The 19,346-nt window shown below is 35.1% G+C and overlaps 1 protein-coding gene across 1 annotated transcript in view; it reads right to left on the reverse strand.

Moving 5' to 3' along the window:
• Positions 1–19,346, reverse strand: part of LOC150097388 (protein phosphatase 1 regulatory subunit 21-like) — a 505,584-nt gene that overhangs the window by 51,699 nt on the left and 434,539 nt on the right. The window contains exon 19 of the mRNA XM_090407251.1: positions 12,232–12,384. Coding sequence (XP_090263377.1) covers positions 12,232–12,384 — 153 coding nt within the window. The remainder of the gene's footprint in view (positions 1–12,231; positions 12,385–19,346) is intronic.

The following is a 19,346-nucleotide window of genomic DNA, read 5'->3' on the forward strand; positions in this document are numbered from 1 at the left end:
CATTTAATTCTCTCGATAAGAGAGCTATACAACAACCAAGAAGCTTCAGTAAAAACAGCCTTTGGATAAACAGACAGTGTTCAAGTGAAAAAAGAGGTGCAGTAGAGTTGTATACTTCACCCTATCTTTTTAACATTTATAGTGAATATATTATGAGAATGGCTGACTTAGACAAAGACCCAGCTGGAATTAAGATGGGTGGCAGAAAAATAAATAATTTGTGATATGCAGATGATACAAGCAGAAACTAAGGAAGATCTGGAATGGTTGATTCTATTGGATAAGAGGGAAAGTGACAAAGCCAGGCTTAATTAAAATATCAGGAAAACAAAAGTGATGGTTTCTGGCAATTTAGATGAATTTATAATAGAGGGAGATAAGAAAAATTGTAAATGTGAAGATGAAATAAAAAGAAGGATAGCCACGGGGAAAAAAAAGCTATGTTAAACCTGACAAAAATTATGAAAGACAGAGGTCTGAGTAAGGCCACATCATAGCAATGGTATTTCCAGTAGTGAAGTGTATGTTGGATTATTAAAAGAAAGAAAGCGAATTGATTCATTTGAATTATGGGCACAGAGAAGACTATTAAGAATCCGACAGACTGCAAAGATGACTAATAAGAAAGTTTTAGAGCGTATAAAGACAGAATGATCGCTAAACAGAAGTTTGTGTACTTTAGACATATTATGCAAGCAGATGAATCATTGGAAAAGACAGTTATGCTGGGAAAGAATGAAGGCATGAGAAGGAGAGGTAGATTTCAAAACAGTTGGATGGACAACATTAAGGAACTTATCCACTTGAACTTGCATTTGCTGAAAGAAAGGACAAGAGGTAAAGTGGAATGGATAGCCTTTGTTCATTCACAAGATCACCAAAGGTCGAAAATGACGATGGCACATAACACATTAGTAACTTAGGTGGAGTTTTTTTAGAACTGTCTGTTATTGTTTATTTGCTGTTCTATGATCCCATACTAAAGATGCCTATGATACTTAGGCAAAAATTTGATATTAAATAAGGTTTTTATGCAAGTTTTTATCATTTTTTTATATTCATTATTATTATTATTTTGGTAACCTGCATGATGCCAACATTTATCTTGGAGGCTCACTCAACCATCAACATCGCTATCATAATATGAGCTTTGAAGTTATTTACACTACCTGTATTCATAATGCACTCCAGTAATGAATTCCAATCAATAACAACTCTCCATGTAAAAAATTTACTCCATACACCCTTCTTTACCACATCTTTATACAACTTCCAAGGATGGCCTCTCATTATTCCCATCTTAACATTAAATCTTTTTATAATTCCTTCTATATTAAACTGATAGAATCCCTTAACTAACTTGAAGATCTCTATCATATCTTCTCTTTTCCTCCTATCCACCAACCTCTGTAATCCTTCATAACCAACAATCCAGAGTCCTGATATGTCATTTGTCTTTGGATCCCCTTTAGTGTTCCCACATCACAATGAAAACTAGGTGTCAAAAGCTGAGCACAATAGTCCATATGTGGTATTACCAATGCCTTATATAGAGGCACTGCCACCACAGCCTCATCCCTGAATATCAATGTACTTTTTTTTTTTTTAATCATAGCAGCAATATAATGTGCAGTCTTTGCAACATTTGCAATGTGCCCTTGGAACTTCAGTCCATTCCAAGATTCCAAATACCATCCACTTCCTGAAATACAGCTCCACCAATAACAGTGCATAACCTTATATCTCTGTATCCCAACGTGCAACATCCTGCATTTATCAATATTCAAACTGGAACTCCACTCATTATCCAAGCTAAAAGTCTGTGAGGATCTCAAATCTCACTGATAAACCCTCGTGTAGCTTTCATCACATGTTGCTTTAGATAGATAGTTATCCTGCAGAAAATCAACAAATTCGCTCTTCTTGTTACTGTACACTATTTCTTGTTTCCAATCCACATTCCTATAATTAAAATCTCCCGTTAATATTATCTTCCTTTTACTTGTCCAATAATTTGTTTAAATATTTCACCTTTGGTACTCTCCATCCACATTCCATGGTCTACAACAGCATCCTATTAGATATACTATAAATTAAAGATGCCAAGAAATTACATTCTTGGTTTAATCCTTTATCCAAATGTAAGCAAACAAAGTTTGCATGTGAAGTAACTTCATGACTGGGAAACTCATATATAGAAGCATGCGACTTCACATCGCTTGCCTTAATATACCATAATGCAAAGCACATATCCTTATATACACTTATAACACTATGCATTATGGGAAGAGTCACTACCCAGACCGATTTTGACCTTTATTGAGGTGAAAAAAGTAAAGGGTGTTACTCATCATAGGCCTAGAGTAGTTAGTATAGGGGTGCATGAGAGCCTGATAGTATTAGGAGAAAGAAAGACAGATAGATGGCATTGTAGTCAGTATTAGATAGAGAAATAGGTCTCCAGCTGCTGATTAAGGTGTGATCTCTGTTAGGTTTAGGAATGAAGACAGTATGGCTTGCTACAAATTCATTTGGTATGTGTCCTGATGAGAGAAAGGAATTAAAAAGTGTAACTAGAATAGGGAAAATAAAATCCCAGGCCTTGCGATAAAGTTCTATCCCTAGACCATCAGGTCCTGGGGATTTTCTTCTCTGGCATTCTTTATAGCAGGGTTTCTCAAACTAGTGTTCCACAGAAGGTGAATAGGTGTTGCACGAGAAGTTCTGGAATTTGTCATTTTAGTTTTCAAAGCATTTTTCATGAATAAATATTTTATAGTAGAAATATTCTGAGAATAATATTTGTGAATATGTCGAAAAGCTCAGACCCAGAACGCCTAATAACATCTGTGTATCGTTAATTTTCACACATCAAAACCTTTCAGCCTTTGAGAAAGGGAATATTTATAAAAAAATTTTTATAAATATTTGCCTCTGTTCTCAAAACTGAAGGAAATGACATTGCAGCAAATGTCAGTGATCAAGCGGCATATTTTTAAACATGGAAATATTCATGAATTATCATTAATTTTCACACATCGAAATCTTTCAACAATCGGGAAAGAGAATACCGCCATTTATGACCGATCATAAAAATTGCCTGCAAGCCGATTACAATAATGGGCGGCGTGTTCTCAAAACTGAATGAAATGACATCTGTGTTGCAAATGTCAGTGACCAATCAGCAAGGAAGTCTAAAGAAAATTTTTCCACTGAAATTGAAGATCAAGGTAGTCTGTATCCAGTTCTCAAATCTAATAATACTGAATACTTTCTTTGCAAGTTCATGTTGCAGTGTGTAAGTGCTTGTTCTGAAACTGGAGTGCCGTGATTTTTTTACAAGTAATAGGGATACAGATTTAAATTCTAATATGAATAAGAGATAAGGCACTTTGTTTAATTTTGGTATTAAGATATCTCTTACTGAAGGTGTTTGTGATGGAACAGATAGTGAGTCATCCACTTCAACCCTACAAAAGATCTCCAAGATGTACAAAAGGAGGGGAAAACTACCAGCACACAGGAGAAAAAGTCTGCATTCACTCGTAAGTACTTATAATAATATTATAAATAAATATACTTGGTGATCAAAATGGGATATGTCAATGAAAATCAGCATAAATTAATTTAATGATGTTTGCCTGAGGAAACTACAACATGCTACAAGATTTCATTAGTCCAGTGATTGATAACTAATTTAAATGTAATTTTATATTTGTTAACATGCCACACCGTATACATAAGTGTACTAATACTCTTTATGATTAGGCCATAATTAATTGTTAATACTTATGTTAATGTATGAACTTTAAAAAAATTTGGAAAGGTATTTATGAGTAAATTTGTTGGGACCGGGCCCTTGTCTTTTAAAAAAAGAATTCTTCTTACTCTTTTAACTAATTTTATAATTAATTTATTTCGAACTGTGTAATTTTTTTTACTGAACATTTTATCAAATCATTCTTATTACAATTGCTTTTACATTATTTGACACAGTTTAGTACTTTTCTTACAAGTATTGTTACAATTCATATTTACTTTTGTGTGTTGCAGTCTTTTCTATTTTGCATTATTCATTTACTTTTATATTATTCGACATTTCTTATTTATAATCTTATTGTTTTTCATAGTAAAGTTACCTTTACAACACAATTATATTTGTTTTTATTATAGCTCTGACAAATATTGGAAATATTGGAATTTAAAGACAGGAACTTTAACACAAGGAGGAGCAAGTACTTCTGCTGACATATCTACTCGTATGACTGGAGAAAATATGGAATTACAAACTGTGGTTTCTTCAAAAGCTAATATTAAAGAACAAGAGTCATCTAAGAATAGACCAAAACAGAAGTACGATGGAAGTTATTTAAATTATGGATTTACATGTATTGGCAATACACATGCTCCTGATGCAATGTGTGTTTTATTAATAAAATACTAGTAAACAGTTCTTTGGCTCCAGCTAAACTTCGTAGGCACTTCGAAACGAAACACACCGATTACAAAGGAAAAGTCATACGTTTTTTTTAAGAGACGACACAACTCGCTAGAAAAATCTAAACTTCAAATGGCTACAATTGCTACAACTGAAAATGCAACAGAGGCATCTTTTCGCTTGAGTTACCGCATTGCACTTCATAATGAAGCTCATACAATTGGTGAGACTCTCATTAAGCTTGTGTGAAAGACATTGTATCATGCATGTTAAACGAGCAGGTTGCTAAAAAAATAGATGTGGTACAATTATCAAATGATACTGTTTCATGCTGCATCAAAGATCTTTCTGCTGACATAGAGAAAGAGCTAATTCATCGACTTAGACTTCGCAGTGAATATTCATTGCAAATGGATGAATCTACAGATGTCGCAGGACTCGCTGTATTAATAGTGTTTGTTCGTTACATATTTGATAAAAGTATTGAAGAAGATTTATTCATGTGTGAATATCTACAAGAAAAAACTACCAGAGAAGATATATTCAACTGTATTAATAATTATATTACAAAACAGGGAATCGGTTGGGAAAAGTGTATTGATATTTGTACAGATGGTGCTCAAGCAATGGTAGGAAAGATGAAGGGAGTTGTAACACATATCCTGCAAGAAGCTACAAGAGCCACCAAAAGTCATTGTGTTTTGCATAGACAAGCACTAGTAACAAAAAGAATTCCTACATATTTAAAAACTATTTTGGATGAAGCCGTAAAAATGATCAACTATGTAAAATCTCGACCACTTCAATCCAGATTAAACTTATGTGGGATGAAATGGGTAGTGCACAGAATGCACTTTTATTATATACTGAGGTGAGATGGCTATCCAGAGGAAAAGCATTATTGAGGCTTTTTGAACTTTGTAGTGAGTTAATGGTCTTCTTGACGTCACATAATTTAGGACAAAATTTTATTGAATTATTAAGAAATTCTTCATGGTTGATGAGTCTTGCATAGCTGGCAGATATTTTTACAAAGTGCAATGAAATTAACTTATCATTACAAGGAATGAATATTACAATTTTTAATCCAAGAGATAAAATTGCATCTTTTGATAGGAAGTTGCAATTCTGGATTTCTACAGTTGAACAGAATAATTTTGATTGTTTTTCCCACCTTGCATGAATTTTTAATTGAAATAAATTCTAAAGTAAATGAAGAAGTTTCTAACGTAATTTTAGAACACTTGCATGACTTAACCCTTTTGCAATATTTTCTAAAATCCAGTGAGGACAATTCCTGGGTTCTGAATCCATTTACAGACAGCTAAGCCAGCTGGCTTCAGCGCAAGTGATAATGAAAATCTAATCGACTTAATTAGTGACTCTGATTTAAAACAAAAATACAAGGAACTGCCAATAAATGATTCCTGGACAAATTTAACAGAAGAGTACCCCAGGGTGTCAAAACTAGCTATTCTCGTTTTACTTCCTTTTACAATGACATATTTATGAGAGGCATAAATATGTCTGAGTTTCATATTATGCTGCAACCAAATCAAAGTCCAGGAACAGACTCGACACTACACTAAATATGAGAAATTAACTTTCTAATATTTTGCCTGATATCAAAAGAATTTGTAATTCAAAAACCCAAAAACATTGGAGTCATTAAGAACTTAATTTGCAATATAAGTATATATACCCTAGTTTATTTTACTATTTTTATGTGTTTTGTTTTTAATAATTAACATTTGACAATAAATGTTTGTTTATTCTTAACACGTAGATTTACTCATTTATTTTATTTATTATTTATATTTACCTACCCTACAAAACAACCAAGATGTTCTGTTAAATTTTCAGGATTTGTGAAGTAACTGGTAATTAGTTTACGGAATTAACAACGCATATAAAGTATATTAATTAAAGGTAACTTTAATGAATAACTTCTATATTTCGGCAATGTCACATTGCCATCTTCGGGAACATAAAGATATGGTATGTGCACTCAGGAACTAACACAAAGCAAATGAGGAAGAAAGCAAGAAACTAATATTGTTCCTAAAGTCCTAATGGTGCCCTCTTGCGGGCTAATTTGGTAGTCTTGGCAGTTGGGCTGAAGTTCTCATAATGAAAGTCTCCCAAATTTGGGGCAGTTTCATGCACCCAAATTTGTTGAGGTTAGGAACGTTTTTTAGAGCAGCTGAAGATTCTTTGAATAATCTTTCGTATTTAAACTTGCTGCGATGGATTATTTTTGTTTTCTTCCAACGAATTTTATGGTGGGTATCTAAGGCATGGTCTGCCAGCCCAGAGTGGCTGTACTAGTGAAACCGGATGTAGTCTTGGTGTTCTGAAATCCTGATATTTGTTGTTCTGCCTGTTTGGCCAAAGTAGGACAATTTGCAGCTGCAAGGGACGTGGTATACACCAGGTAGGTCTAGGGGAAGTGGTTGGTCTTTGGTAGAGCGGATAAGGGATGCCAACTTTTTATATGGTCTGTAACAGGAAGTAAGGTCATATTTTTTGAGGATATTGGTTATTTTTTCAGAGGTGCCCTGGATGTAGGGGATGGTGATAGACTTGGTGTAATCTTTATTGTGGAGGGGGGGAGGGGGGTTGTGGTTTACAGGTTTTAGTATTTTTTGGATTTTTTTGGGGTTATAGCCATTGGCTAAGAAAGTGTTGAGGATGTGGTTTAGTTCAATAGTCAGGGCCTTGTCATCTGAGCAGATTAATTTTGCCCTGTTATATAGTGTTTTTATCACCCCATATTGTTGTGAGGGGGGGGGATTGCTGGTGAATGTATCTGCCAGTGTGGGTGGGTTTTCTGTAAACAGAGAAAACCAACTTAAACAACTTTAACACACTTAAACAACCAACATCCCAGAGTCCAGTTCACCTTAGAAATATATCATTCATTATCATCGCTTGTCTACTTAACTCGTAATTATCAAAACGAGGCAGCACACACACTATCCTCCCATTGACACTTTTCCTCTTCACAATATCTAACAATGTTCTTAAATCTTTTTCTACCTGATTTATACCACCACTCAGGTCATTTGTAAACACCATAACTATCATCTTGTCTGCATCATGCCCTCTCTTTATTGCTAAGGCCACTCTTTCTATTGTCCCACCAGTAAAGCACTCCTCAGGCATACTGCTCTCCATACCCTCAATCATAGAATCACCATATATATATCTTACCACTCTTAACTTCATTCAAGTTCACACAAGCATCACTCACGACTCATTTTCTACACTATTCAGCATGACTCTCCCAGTTTCATTACTCAACGCTCTTTTACTTACCCTCCCACTCTCACGACATCTCGTTTCTTCTAAACCTCTTGTGGTTTTATTTTGTTGACTCCCAATCACTCCCATACTATTTATTACTTCATCATTCACCAAAGACTCACCCATACGCAATCCTGTTCTAGTTACTTCAGCTATTTTAATTTCTATAGTCCTAATTTCTCTGTTTAACACATTAAACTCAGTTTTAACTTCCAATATCTCCTTACTGAGCACTTCCAATTCCCTGCAGAAGATGAAGGTCATTTTTCATTTCATGAACTCCCGCCAAAGTTCTTCTGCTACAGTCGCAATGTCAGCTTCCATTCCTAAACGCTCCAGCCTATCCCGACACTTCTCACATGCCGACATTTGCGTTCTTCTCATTTAGCCAGACTGACCACAAATCCTTCACATTCTTCAGCACATACATATAGCAGTTTCCGCAATGCATCCATTGCAAAAAATCTAACGCTGAGCCAGCCTTTCATGTAGAACGCCATCTTTACACGTTGAAGTAGTGAAACAAACAGCAGTGAAAACACAATATATACAACACAGTTTCTAACAATAACACCACTGAAGGACACTTGTATCTAACCGATGCACAACTGCAGCACAATTTGAGACAAAAAACCACACTATACTTAAATTTAAAAACCCGTTTTCTAGACTAACTAAGCACGACTGCCACATTAACCAAGGACACTAGATGTAAATATATCTACATGACCATAGTTCTTTTATGCAGATGGTGGCTGATCTTCCTGTCTGTCCATAGTAGACCAAATGGCAGGAACAGGAAACTCTATATACACCAGGAAATGAGAGGAGTTGGTTTTAGTGGGTAGCTAGTTTCAAATGGGACTTGAAACTACAGAGGTTGTATTTCTAAGATTCTGACCAATTTTCCTGGCGTGCCTCAGGCACAGGGGATGATGATGGCATTACTAAAATCCTTCTGAACAGAAGGTCATAGGTTGGGGGGGGGGAGGATTGATCATTTTTTGATGCTGTGGGAATCTCAGCCATTAGATAGGAAGGTGTGGTGTGTGGTGTATATTATTGAGTTGCAACAGAGGCCTCATTGGAACAACGGTTATAAGTTGCATTGGTTAGTGTTTTAATGATACCATATTGTTGAGAGTTAAATATTATTTTTAATCCTTTCTCAGTTGTTTCACTCTATTAAACCTTTAATATGAATAATCTAACCAATCTGTTATTCGTTTCCATCTTTTGCAGCTTGTACACTAACCTATTATGAGGTACTCTATCAAAGGCCTTTGTAAAGTAGAAGAACCTCACCATATATGAATCTCTCTTAACCAATATCTTATCTATACAACATATCACATTTGACTGCCCTCATAGAGCCTTTATGGGACCTGTAACTGACTTTATAACAGTTTCTACAGATGCTGTTGATTGGCTGTCAAACTTAGACATTCAATTTTAATTTATGCTTATTTGTATATTTTTATATGTATATAAGACTACAGTATTACTTCACATTATTGTATTATTTTATACATTTTATTGTCTTGTACATCCTTCTTTTTGTGTGTGTGTGTGTGTGGTGGCATATCCATGTATTCTTCTTAGCCAAACACTAAATAAATTTTATCCAACACATTTGTCTCCTTATCATAAAATGCAACTACTAAAAGATCTACCCTTGACAAACTCATGCTGACTATCATAAACAATCCTATGTCTATCAGCCTAATTTTGTATTATATTCATAATATTTTATTCCTACCCAATCTCTCTAATAATTTGATCATGCTTGATTTCCTATTACAGACTAATTAAACAACAAGTTCAAGGTCACAGCTAACTCTTTTCCATTCCCATAGTCTTAAACACATCTGACCCAATCAACACCTGATACTTCCCCTATTACCTGCCTCCCTTCTACATGTTGCCCAGTATGAATTTACACTAGTGATATCCAAACTGCTCATTAACAACTTTGCTGCATCACTTGCCAGGGTCACTCTGCTACAGTATGACCATGAAGGTGGTTCTATCCTTCTGATCATCCCCAGAACTATCCATCAGTGTCCCATTTTCATAATTATACTTCCTGTTGCTTCTTGCAATATAGAAAAGACGTCCCTTATCTTTAGCCTGATTGATCAATCTCCTATACTGCAAGTTTGTTTATTTTCTTTACCATGCACGTTGTTTTCTAGCCTGCACTATATTTATATTCCTCATGCCTGATTTTACTGTTCATCCATTTCACTCCTACTTTATTTATTTGCTTAACTCTTGGTATACAGTTGCTTCCTGGTCAACTCCCATGTTAAACTTCTCTTCTGCACAGCTCATCAACCCATGGTATTGATGCTAGTTGACTATGGAGTTCTCATAATCACCCACTTTATGATTCCACATATTTTTTTTTTATTATTTTTAATTCTTCGAATTACAATATCCAACATTAGGGTAATAACTAGCACACATCAATGGCATGCACACATACCATATGTGTAGTGCATGTATTTATTCTGATGCATACTTCACAATTATATGTTGACACCTAACCAACACTTTCCCTAGGTATCTTGTTTGTCATTTGTTGATGTATCTCTTCCATAATCAATGTTCCTTGAAGGGCTCAGAGGGAAAATATTTTGATGTCTTGCTCACTAAGACCTAACGTCTGTCCATCTTTATAGAACTTCATATGCTTCTATATGAGATGGTTATAGCCAAAAAAGGCTGGCAGCAAGCCATATTCTTCTAAACAATGTCTTTTAATACCTGTATTTGAGGCACTATTCTATTAATTTCAACCGTACACTAAACAGATTCAAAATCTTCACATGTACTGCAATTTTCAATTTCCACCACTATTTTTAGCCTTCTGATTTCAACATTTACTCTTGATGAATTACCAGAATTTACATGAAACAGTGTGGAATGAACATTACCACAAAATTGGGATGTAAATGAGAAGAAAATCAGCAAGTATTAATAATATGAAATAAAGGTTAAATTATCCTTAAAAGAAAGAATTCAAATATAAATTATTGTTTTATAGTCAAGTACCATATCTGTTACGGTTGATTCTGACTATAGCAACTTATAGACACTAGAAATCATTTGTTATAGTGGACAGTTTGATATAATGAATTTATTTTAGCATAGCATTGTAACTAGAAGGCTTTGGTTAGGGCTTTTCAGTAGTTTGCTATAATCAGCAAGTTTGTTATAACAGTGTTTGCTATAGTTGACTGCATCTGTTAAAAATCTTTAGTTTTATAAATTTATGTGCTGATAGTTCTTATCACCAATCCAAACACCTTTCCAGAAGTTTGTTATTTTTGTAAACATGTGCATGTGAGAGAAAGAAAGTGTTAATGATATACATACACAGCTTCCTGAAATTACTTAAAGGACTTGTGGAATAGGTTTTTCTATAAAAGAAAGACATTGTCTGTTAGCAGAGTATAAAAACAGACACATTATTTTGTAATAAAAAATAGTAAGTCTGTTTGTTAATGAATGGACTAATAAGTATTTATTTTATGTCTGGTGAACTACACCACTTTGATATTCTGTTGAAGAATTTCTAATGATACCATTTTTACTAATGTAAGAACTTTTCCCATATAAGAAATCATACATATTCTTTATCTTAAAAAAAATAAAATAAATAAAATAAAAAATATAATAATAATAAAGTATAAAAGAATACTGAAATACTTCAATTAATATAAAGAAGAAATATATTTCATCTAATGGGACTTTTTTTTTTGTTATATATGGTTCCCACCCATGAAAGATTTTATTTGTGAACCTATGCATTCATACCATTGGGTGGGTTAAGGATTTTTCACCTCAATTTTTTATCGATTTTATATTTTTTTATTATTATTGTATTTTTTTTTTTATATATATCAGTTCTGGAAACCCTGCTCTAGAAACCAAATATGGAACTTTTTCAAGCCACTTCAGGCCTCCAATAAGCAGAACAGTGTCTCACACCAGATGATGACATCTCCCACCTAAAGACTAGATCCAACCGACCTACTTTATTAGAAACAAATCTATTCTGTTGATAATGCAAATTATAACTAGTTTATTTATTATTTATTTTTATTTTTTAAATTAGGATAACCAACAGATTGAAATATCCAATTTTGCATCCTGCTGATTACAGTATCCAGGCTGCTAACAATCAAAAACTACTGGCTAACTGATCAGTCACAGAGCAATGGATCAAAAAGAAAACATGACAAGAGTGGCAGTGCTAGGATAGACCTTCACTATTTTATATATTCATGGAAGATGGGAAATAATGATAATTGACATCTGTATGAATGAATACAATGTCAGCTACTATCTACAGACATTGATCAGCACTTGATCTGTACATTGTATAGATCAAGTGCTGATGGCAGTAAAATTAATCAAATGAATTTTTTAAATAATCAGAAGTTAAAATTGTCTAGGAAATGCATTTATTCATAACTGACCTCAGCATGGAAAGCAGAGGATTTACTGTCTGCTTGCTGAACTTGCGCTACAAGATGATTAACACTGGATTTTAAAAATAACTGAAACTGAACATCATCTTCAGGAGTAGCAGCAGATGCTGTAGTCTGTTCTGGCATAAGAGAAGACTGCCTCTAAAATACCAAAACAAGTTAATCTCAATAGAGCCATATTAGTATTTAAAATTAAGAGATATTCTGAGTTTTAATTATTACATAATTATAATCTCATAACATCTAAAGAAATTCAAGAGCACAATATGCAACAATGAGTTTGACTTAAACAAAACAGAAGAATTAAAATACGGGATTAATATAACTATCAGAAATATTTAAGTAAAAGATAAACCACAAAGAAGGATGATCAAATTAATATTACCAGTATAAACCCAAACTGTCCAAATTCATATATTTAGTATAACAAATGTTTGGGTTCAATTTTATGTTTGTGAGGGAAGGAAATCCAACCATCTGAAACCCCCCAGACTGTTTCTCTCTCTCTCTTTCTCCATATACTCATTACAGTGGCCAAATCAATAAATATAACACAATATTTTACAACTCCACATACACAAACATGGTTAATTTGTGTATAATCAGCCTACCTCTCCCTTTCTCAAACATCCTTTATTTTATTCATTTATTTTTACATTAAACATAGAAATTTATATTAAACAGATATTTATCACAAACGCATAATAGCACATGTTCAATAGTACTAATCTATCATAAGAGGTGTGATTGGTGAGAGATGGACAAAATTGTGCTTCTCAGGTGCAAAAATTAATTATGTTAGCAAGCCTATTAGAGCCCAAAAGGGTCAAGTAAAAGAGTTGATTGTTTTGGCTGGAAGGAATCATTTCAAAGGAGAAAAGTATGGCATGAGACAGGACATGACAGACAACTCTGTCATATCGCTGCTGCAGTATGACAGAGTTCAGCTGAGAAGGACCATAATAGCAAATGACTCTATGCATAGGTTCTGCAGGAGGAAAAATGTGGAATTCGTGGAGTGAGTTTGACAGGCAAATGGACTTATACAAGGATGGGCAGAGTCTGGAAAAAGTGTTGTTGAATGAAGTGAAAGTGGATGTACAAAATCAGGGAAAGTACAGGTTTTTTTTGGGGGGGGGACTGTTTATTGGGTATGCAGATGGACTGGTTATTACTAACACCATGTTCCAACATAAAAATGTGCACAAATTCACATGGAGAGAAGAGGCAAGGAATAAGAAAAGTCTCATTGACTACATTATTGTTGATAGTGATGTTTTCTCTCTGGTGCAGAACACTAGAGTGTACAGAGGATTTGAAATTGGAAATGATCACCATTTAGTCTTAAGCAGGATAAAATTGAATTTCATATTGAAAAGAAGAACCTGTAAGAAAGTTTTAAAACGAATAAAAGTTCAGCAGCTCTCAGATGTGAACTGTAGACAAAAATATACAAACATTATTCAAGAAAAAATGAAACAGGAATCAAACCTTGGAGATTCAGTGGCAAGCTCTGAAGAAAACATTGATTGATTCTGCCAGAGAGGCATGTGGTGAGGTTATCTGCAAGGATAGAAAAATAAGAACTCCCTGGTGGACACACAAAGTTAAAGAGGCACTGAAGGAAAAGAAAAAAGAATATCAAAAGTTCCTGGCAAATAAGTCAGTTTGTGTGTAAGAATGTGCATAAAATGCTTAAGTTAGTACCACTGGTTACAAACCAGAATGGGATAATTAGTATGAAGTGTCAGGATATTGGTAGACCTAAGGGGCTTTTGAACTTTATGTACACTAATGATAATTGACACTAATGAGTATTCGGAACGAGGAGGAGGAGGTTTTGGCATTGGTTAGTTTATCCTGGCCAAAGATGATATAATTAGTGCGACAGAATGCGAAGGATATAGTGTTCAGGGAGGATAGAGAGAAAAGAATGAGGAGTGGAGTGGTATTGATAATAGCTGATGAACTACAACCAAAGAGACTAGAAGTTCAACTGCAGGCCAGTAAAAATGGCACATTTGAGGCTGTCTGGTGTGAGATAGAGACCAACAACAAAATACTATTAGATGCTCCTATAGACCAGTGGATGTAAAGGATGATTGGGATAGTATGCATCAGCAAATAAGCTGAATGAGTGGAGGGTGAGTAATTATTATGAACAAAGATTGGAAGGAGGAGAGGACACATGGTAGAAAGGAAATGGAATTTATGGCATTAGTAAGGAATAATTACTTGAGGTAGCATGTGATGAAATATACTAGAGAGGGTGAGAGATCTAGTAATTGTATCAAAGAATTTGTATAACACCTAAAATATTTGTCTATAATGGCCTTACAAGAGAACTTGAATAGATTGCATGAATGGGTAGGTGAATGGACCTATCAGTTCAATGTTGCAAAGTGTAAGGTTTCGAGATTTGGTAAACAACAATGGGATGCAGAGTATACACTTGATGGGAGAACTTTAAAGTTGAAGAGATGAGAGATCTGGGAGTGGTAGTGGAGGACACTTTGCACAAGTTGTGAAGACATAACATTGGATAATGGCAATGATGCAGAGGACTCTGACATGCAGAAATAGAGATGTTCTGATGCCATTGTATAAAGCCTTGATTATGCCTCATATAGATTATTGTGCACAGATTTGGTCACCAGGTTTTCATGATGATAAGGATATGTTGGAAAGGGTCCAGAGAAGATTCACAAAGGTGGTCATCTATGGAATGTGGAGTACGAGTACAGATTGAGAGAATGTAAGTTGCAGAGCCTCATGAATAGGAGAAAGAAAGGGGGGAGATGTCATTCTCAATCACATCCCACCCCCTTCTTCATATAAGATAGTCAGGGGTTATTGGGTTGACATGAAAGAGATTTTTCATAGAATGGGAGGGAAGAAGGGGGTAGAACAAGAGGCCATCGTTGAAAATTGTATAAGGAGGGTGTGAGCAGAGGAGTGACATTGAATCAGTTTAAAGCACAGATGGATGAGCATTGTGTGCAATAGTGTGTACCTCCCACAATGTCTCTGACTCCATGGAGGTCAGAGGTAAGAATTAATATTATTATTGATAATAATAATAACCAAGATGACCACATTGCCACCAACTGGTGAGAGTGATCATATAGTCTTGAACTGGAAGGTGGCTAAATATGTGAAATTACAGGACTGGTAAGTGTGACAAGCTTAGGAGATTGCTTGGATTAGTGCCGTGACATGTGAAATTGCATGGGCTAGCTGTTGATAGTGCATGAGAAGTGGTAAAGGAATGTTTGAGGGAAGTAATGGCAGACAGCGGCAAATCGAGTGGGAATTAAAGGGATGAATATCATCATTAAGCTGGAGCTTAAAAAAAGGAATTTTCAAGGTTCATGTGCATGCTGGTCACCTTTGTGACCAGCATGCACAGGACAGAAAGGTAACCACAGTACAAAGCACAGGACAGAAAGGTAACCACAGTACAAAACACAGGACAGAAAGGTAACCAGTGTGGTAAGAAAGGCAAAAGCAGAGTATGAAAGGAAATTAACAGTGCAGGCCAAAGAAAATCATAAACAGTTCTTTCTTTCTTTCTTTTGATATATTGCAAGTAAAAGGAAGAATGTTTATGGCAGAATGATTTTAATGAATGTCAATGGTATGGAGATATCAGTTCGAAATAGTGGAAGTACTAAGTGAACACTCTGCAAGAGTATATCATCCAGGTGGAGATATTGTAGTAATGAGAGAAGCAAAAACTTATATGGAAACTGAGGTAAATGAAATGGAGGTGCATAGCATATTACAGAATCTTGATGTGAATACAGCTATGGGATTAGATGGTATACCAGCTCAAGTTATATGTGAAGGTACTAGGGAATTATCAGCACCTTTGACTACATTGTTTAATCTGTCTCGACTATGGGTTGGCCCAAGGGGGTGGGGAAAGAGGAGAAAATAGTTCCATTGCTTAAAGGAGGCTCCAAGACTGATGTAGCAAATTACCGACCAATCAGCATATCAGTTGTTTTCAAGGTAATGGAGAAGTCAGTCCAGAGTAAATACAGGAATGGACAGACAGAAATGGGATACTGAAATAGCATCAATAATTCTCCCCATTGGAACATATTCAGCTGCTGTCCAACATCCCTTCACAGTACACCTTGAAACCAACAGAACAAGTTTCTTTTCCTCCTCCTTCATCCCAGCTACTGCTGTATCGTGGAGCAGCCTTCCCCCTGATGTGCTTCCCAAAGAATACAATATACATGCTTTTAAATCAAATGTAAATAAGTTTCTTCTTTCCCAACCCACTACCTATATATGGTACTAATGTACTATAGATCGATCAACCAACCTCTCATGTATGGGCTCAAAATAAAAAGGAGGTGGGCTCACATTGGTGAGTATGGGCATGGCAAACCCAAGATACTCAAGCTAGACCTGATCTTACTTCTACAATATACACTTCATATATTATATCTGTAGCCTGGTCTTCTACTATTCTTTCCTCTACATTCTCTTACTTCTTACTCCTTTCCCCAATAGTGCTATTAGAGCAATTCGAGGATCAGGGAGTGACTCTTTCTCTCAAACTGTAGTTTCCATCATCATCAAATTCCTACCATGTACCCTCAAGGGGTGGACAGGATATGATAGTACTACATGAAAACTTTACATCATTACTAACTTCCTATATACAATTTTCCTCCAAATCAGTCTATTACTTGTCAAGACTCCAACATTATCAGATCTTATATTTCTATCGTCTAAGGCACTTTGTACCGTACCAATCCACCTATATCTTGGTCTTCCTCTGGGTCGTTTTCCTACTAGCCTGGCAGAGAACACTTGTTTTGCTAATCTTTCCTTGCCCATTCTGTTTAAGTGACCATACTACCTGCGATTAGCTCTGCTAATGCATTTTCCTGGATGCTGACAATGTCAAGTTCTTTCAAATATCCTCTTTTTTTAATATGATATTGCCATTGATGCCATCTGTTCAATCCTGCTAATCTTTCTCAGAAATCTCATATCTACGGTCTCTAGTCTTTGATCAAGCATTTTACTTCTGACCCAGCTCTCAGATCCATAAGTTAAAACTGGTTTGAACATTGTCTTGTATAGCTAATTTAGTGTTCAGACTAATTTCTCTCTTATTCCATATGAATTCATTCAATTGACTTCCTACAATACCATCTTTGTTGATTCTGTTGTATATTTCCATATTTAATTTCCATCTTCACTAAAAATCGTGCCTAAGTAGCTGAAATGTTTTACTTGTTCTACAGGTTCTCCATTCACAATGCAGTTGACATTTTCAATGATTCTGTCTATTTTTATTGTCTTTGTCTTTTTATTACTGACCTTCATACCATATCTATTACAACAGTTATTCAATTTAGTCAGGGAATCTTGCAGACTTGTAGCAGATTTATTTAGAAGTATAACATCGTCTGCATAAAGCAAAGAGCTGACATTAACATCTCCAATTTTGATATCATGTTTAATATCACTTTTCTTCATAATGTGATCCATGTATATAATGAATAACAGAGGGGATAATATACATCCTTGTCTCACACCAGATTTAACATTAAACCATCTTCCTGTACTTCCTTCAATTCTAACTGCTGACTTACAACTCAAATAAAGACTAAGTATTGCTTGATATAATGCCCCATTGACACCATATAACTGTAGCGTATTGAATAGCTTCTCTCTTGGCCCCTTGTCATATGCCTTTTCCAGTTCTACAAAACTTAGCGTTCTTTGTTATATTCCCATGATTTCTCAACTATTTGTTGTAAAGTGAAGATCTGATCCTGACAGCCTCTATTTGCTCTGAATTCACCAAGCTTTTCTTCTTTTGTTCTTCATCAAGCTTTTCTTCCACAATTCTTCTCAACCGTTTCTCAAGTATACTTGCATAAATCTTACCAGGAACACTCAGTAGGGAAATACTCCTGCAATTCTCACATTCAGTTTTATTTCCCTTTTTATATATGGATACTATGAGAGCTCTACTTCAATCATCCTGAATTTGTCCCTCTCCAGGACTTCTGAACTATGCAGTGCAGCCACTTTAAGACTTTTATACCACCATACTTCAGCATTTCTGGTCGAATATCATCTACTCCTGCTGCCTTTCCACATTTCAAGCCTTTGATGGCTTTTTCTACTTCAAGTATGGATATGTATTCCTAACTGTATGCCTGATGAGTGTTTTTTTACCACTGTGCTGTCATCACTGCTTGTTTCATTCAGCAGTTTTTCAAAGTAATTACTCCATACTTGAAGGATATCTTTTTCTCCCGTTTTCATTTCACCTTTATCATTTGAACTCCTTTTACAGCACTCTTTCCTCCATTTCTAAGCTTCTTCAACAACCTCCAGAATATTTTGCCATCTACTTTATATTTATTTTCTATGTTCTTGCCAAAGTCCTCCCATGACTTTTGCTTAGCTAGTTTTATGCAGTGTTTAGCTTTCTTACATTTGTCTCTGTACTCTCTAGAGCACAAGCTGACTTATTTGTCAGGAACTTTTGATATGCTTTCTTCTTTAACTTCTGGTGTCCATCATGGAGTTCTGATTTTTCTATCCTTGCAGACAACTTCACCACATGCCTCTCTGGCTGAATCGATCAGAGTTTTCTTCAAGGCTTGCCACTGAATCTCCAGGGTTCTGTTCATGTTCTCAAATTTTTTCATTTTTTCTTCAATAATCTTTGTGTACTTTAGTCTACAGTTCACATCTGAGAGCTGCTCAACTTTTATTCTCTTTAGAACTTTCTTATATGGTCTTCTTTTCAATATGAAATTTCTTCTTTTCAATATGAAATTCAATTTTATCCTGCTCAAGACTAAATAGTAATCACTTCCAATTTGAAATCCTCTGTACACTCTGGTGTTCTGCCCAAGGGAGAAAACATCACTATCAACAATAACATAGTCAATGAGACTTTTCTTATTCCTTGCATCTTCTCTCCATATGAATTTCTGCAAATTTTTATGTTGGAACATGGTATTAGTAATAACCAGTCTATGTCCTGAGCAGAAATCCAACACATATTTGCCATTATTATTAGCTTTGCTCTTTTCTTCAAATTTTCCCGTATGTCT

Source organism: Typopeltis vanoorti, chromosome 17 (genome assembly GCF_054136105.1).
Source record: "Typopeltis vanoorti isolate ZY-2024b chromosome 17, IOZ_Tvanoo_1.0, whole genome shotgun sequence".
NCBI lineage: Eukaryota > Metazoa > Arthropoda > Arachnida > Uropygi > Thelyphonidae > Typopeltis > Typopeltis vanoorti.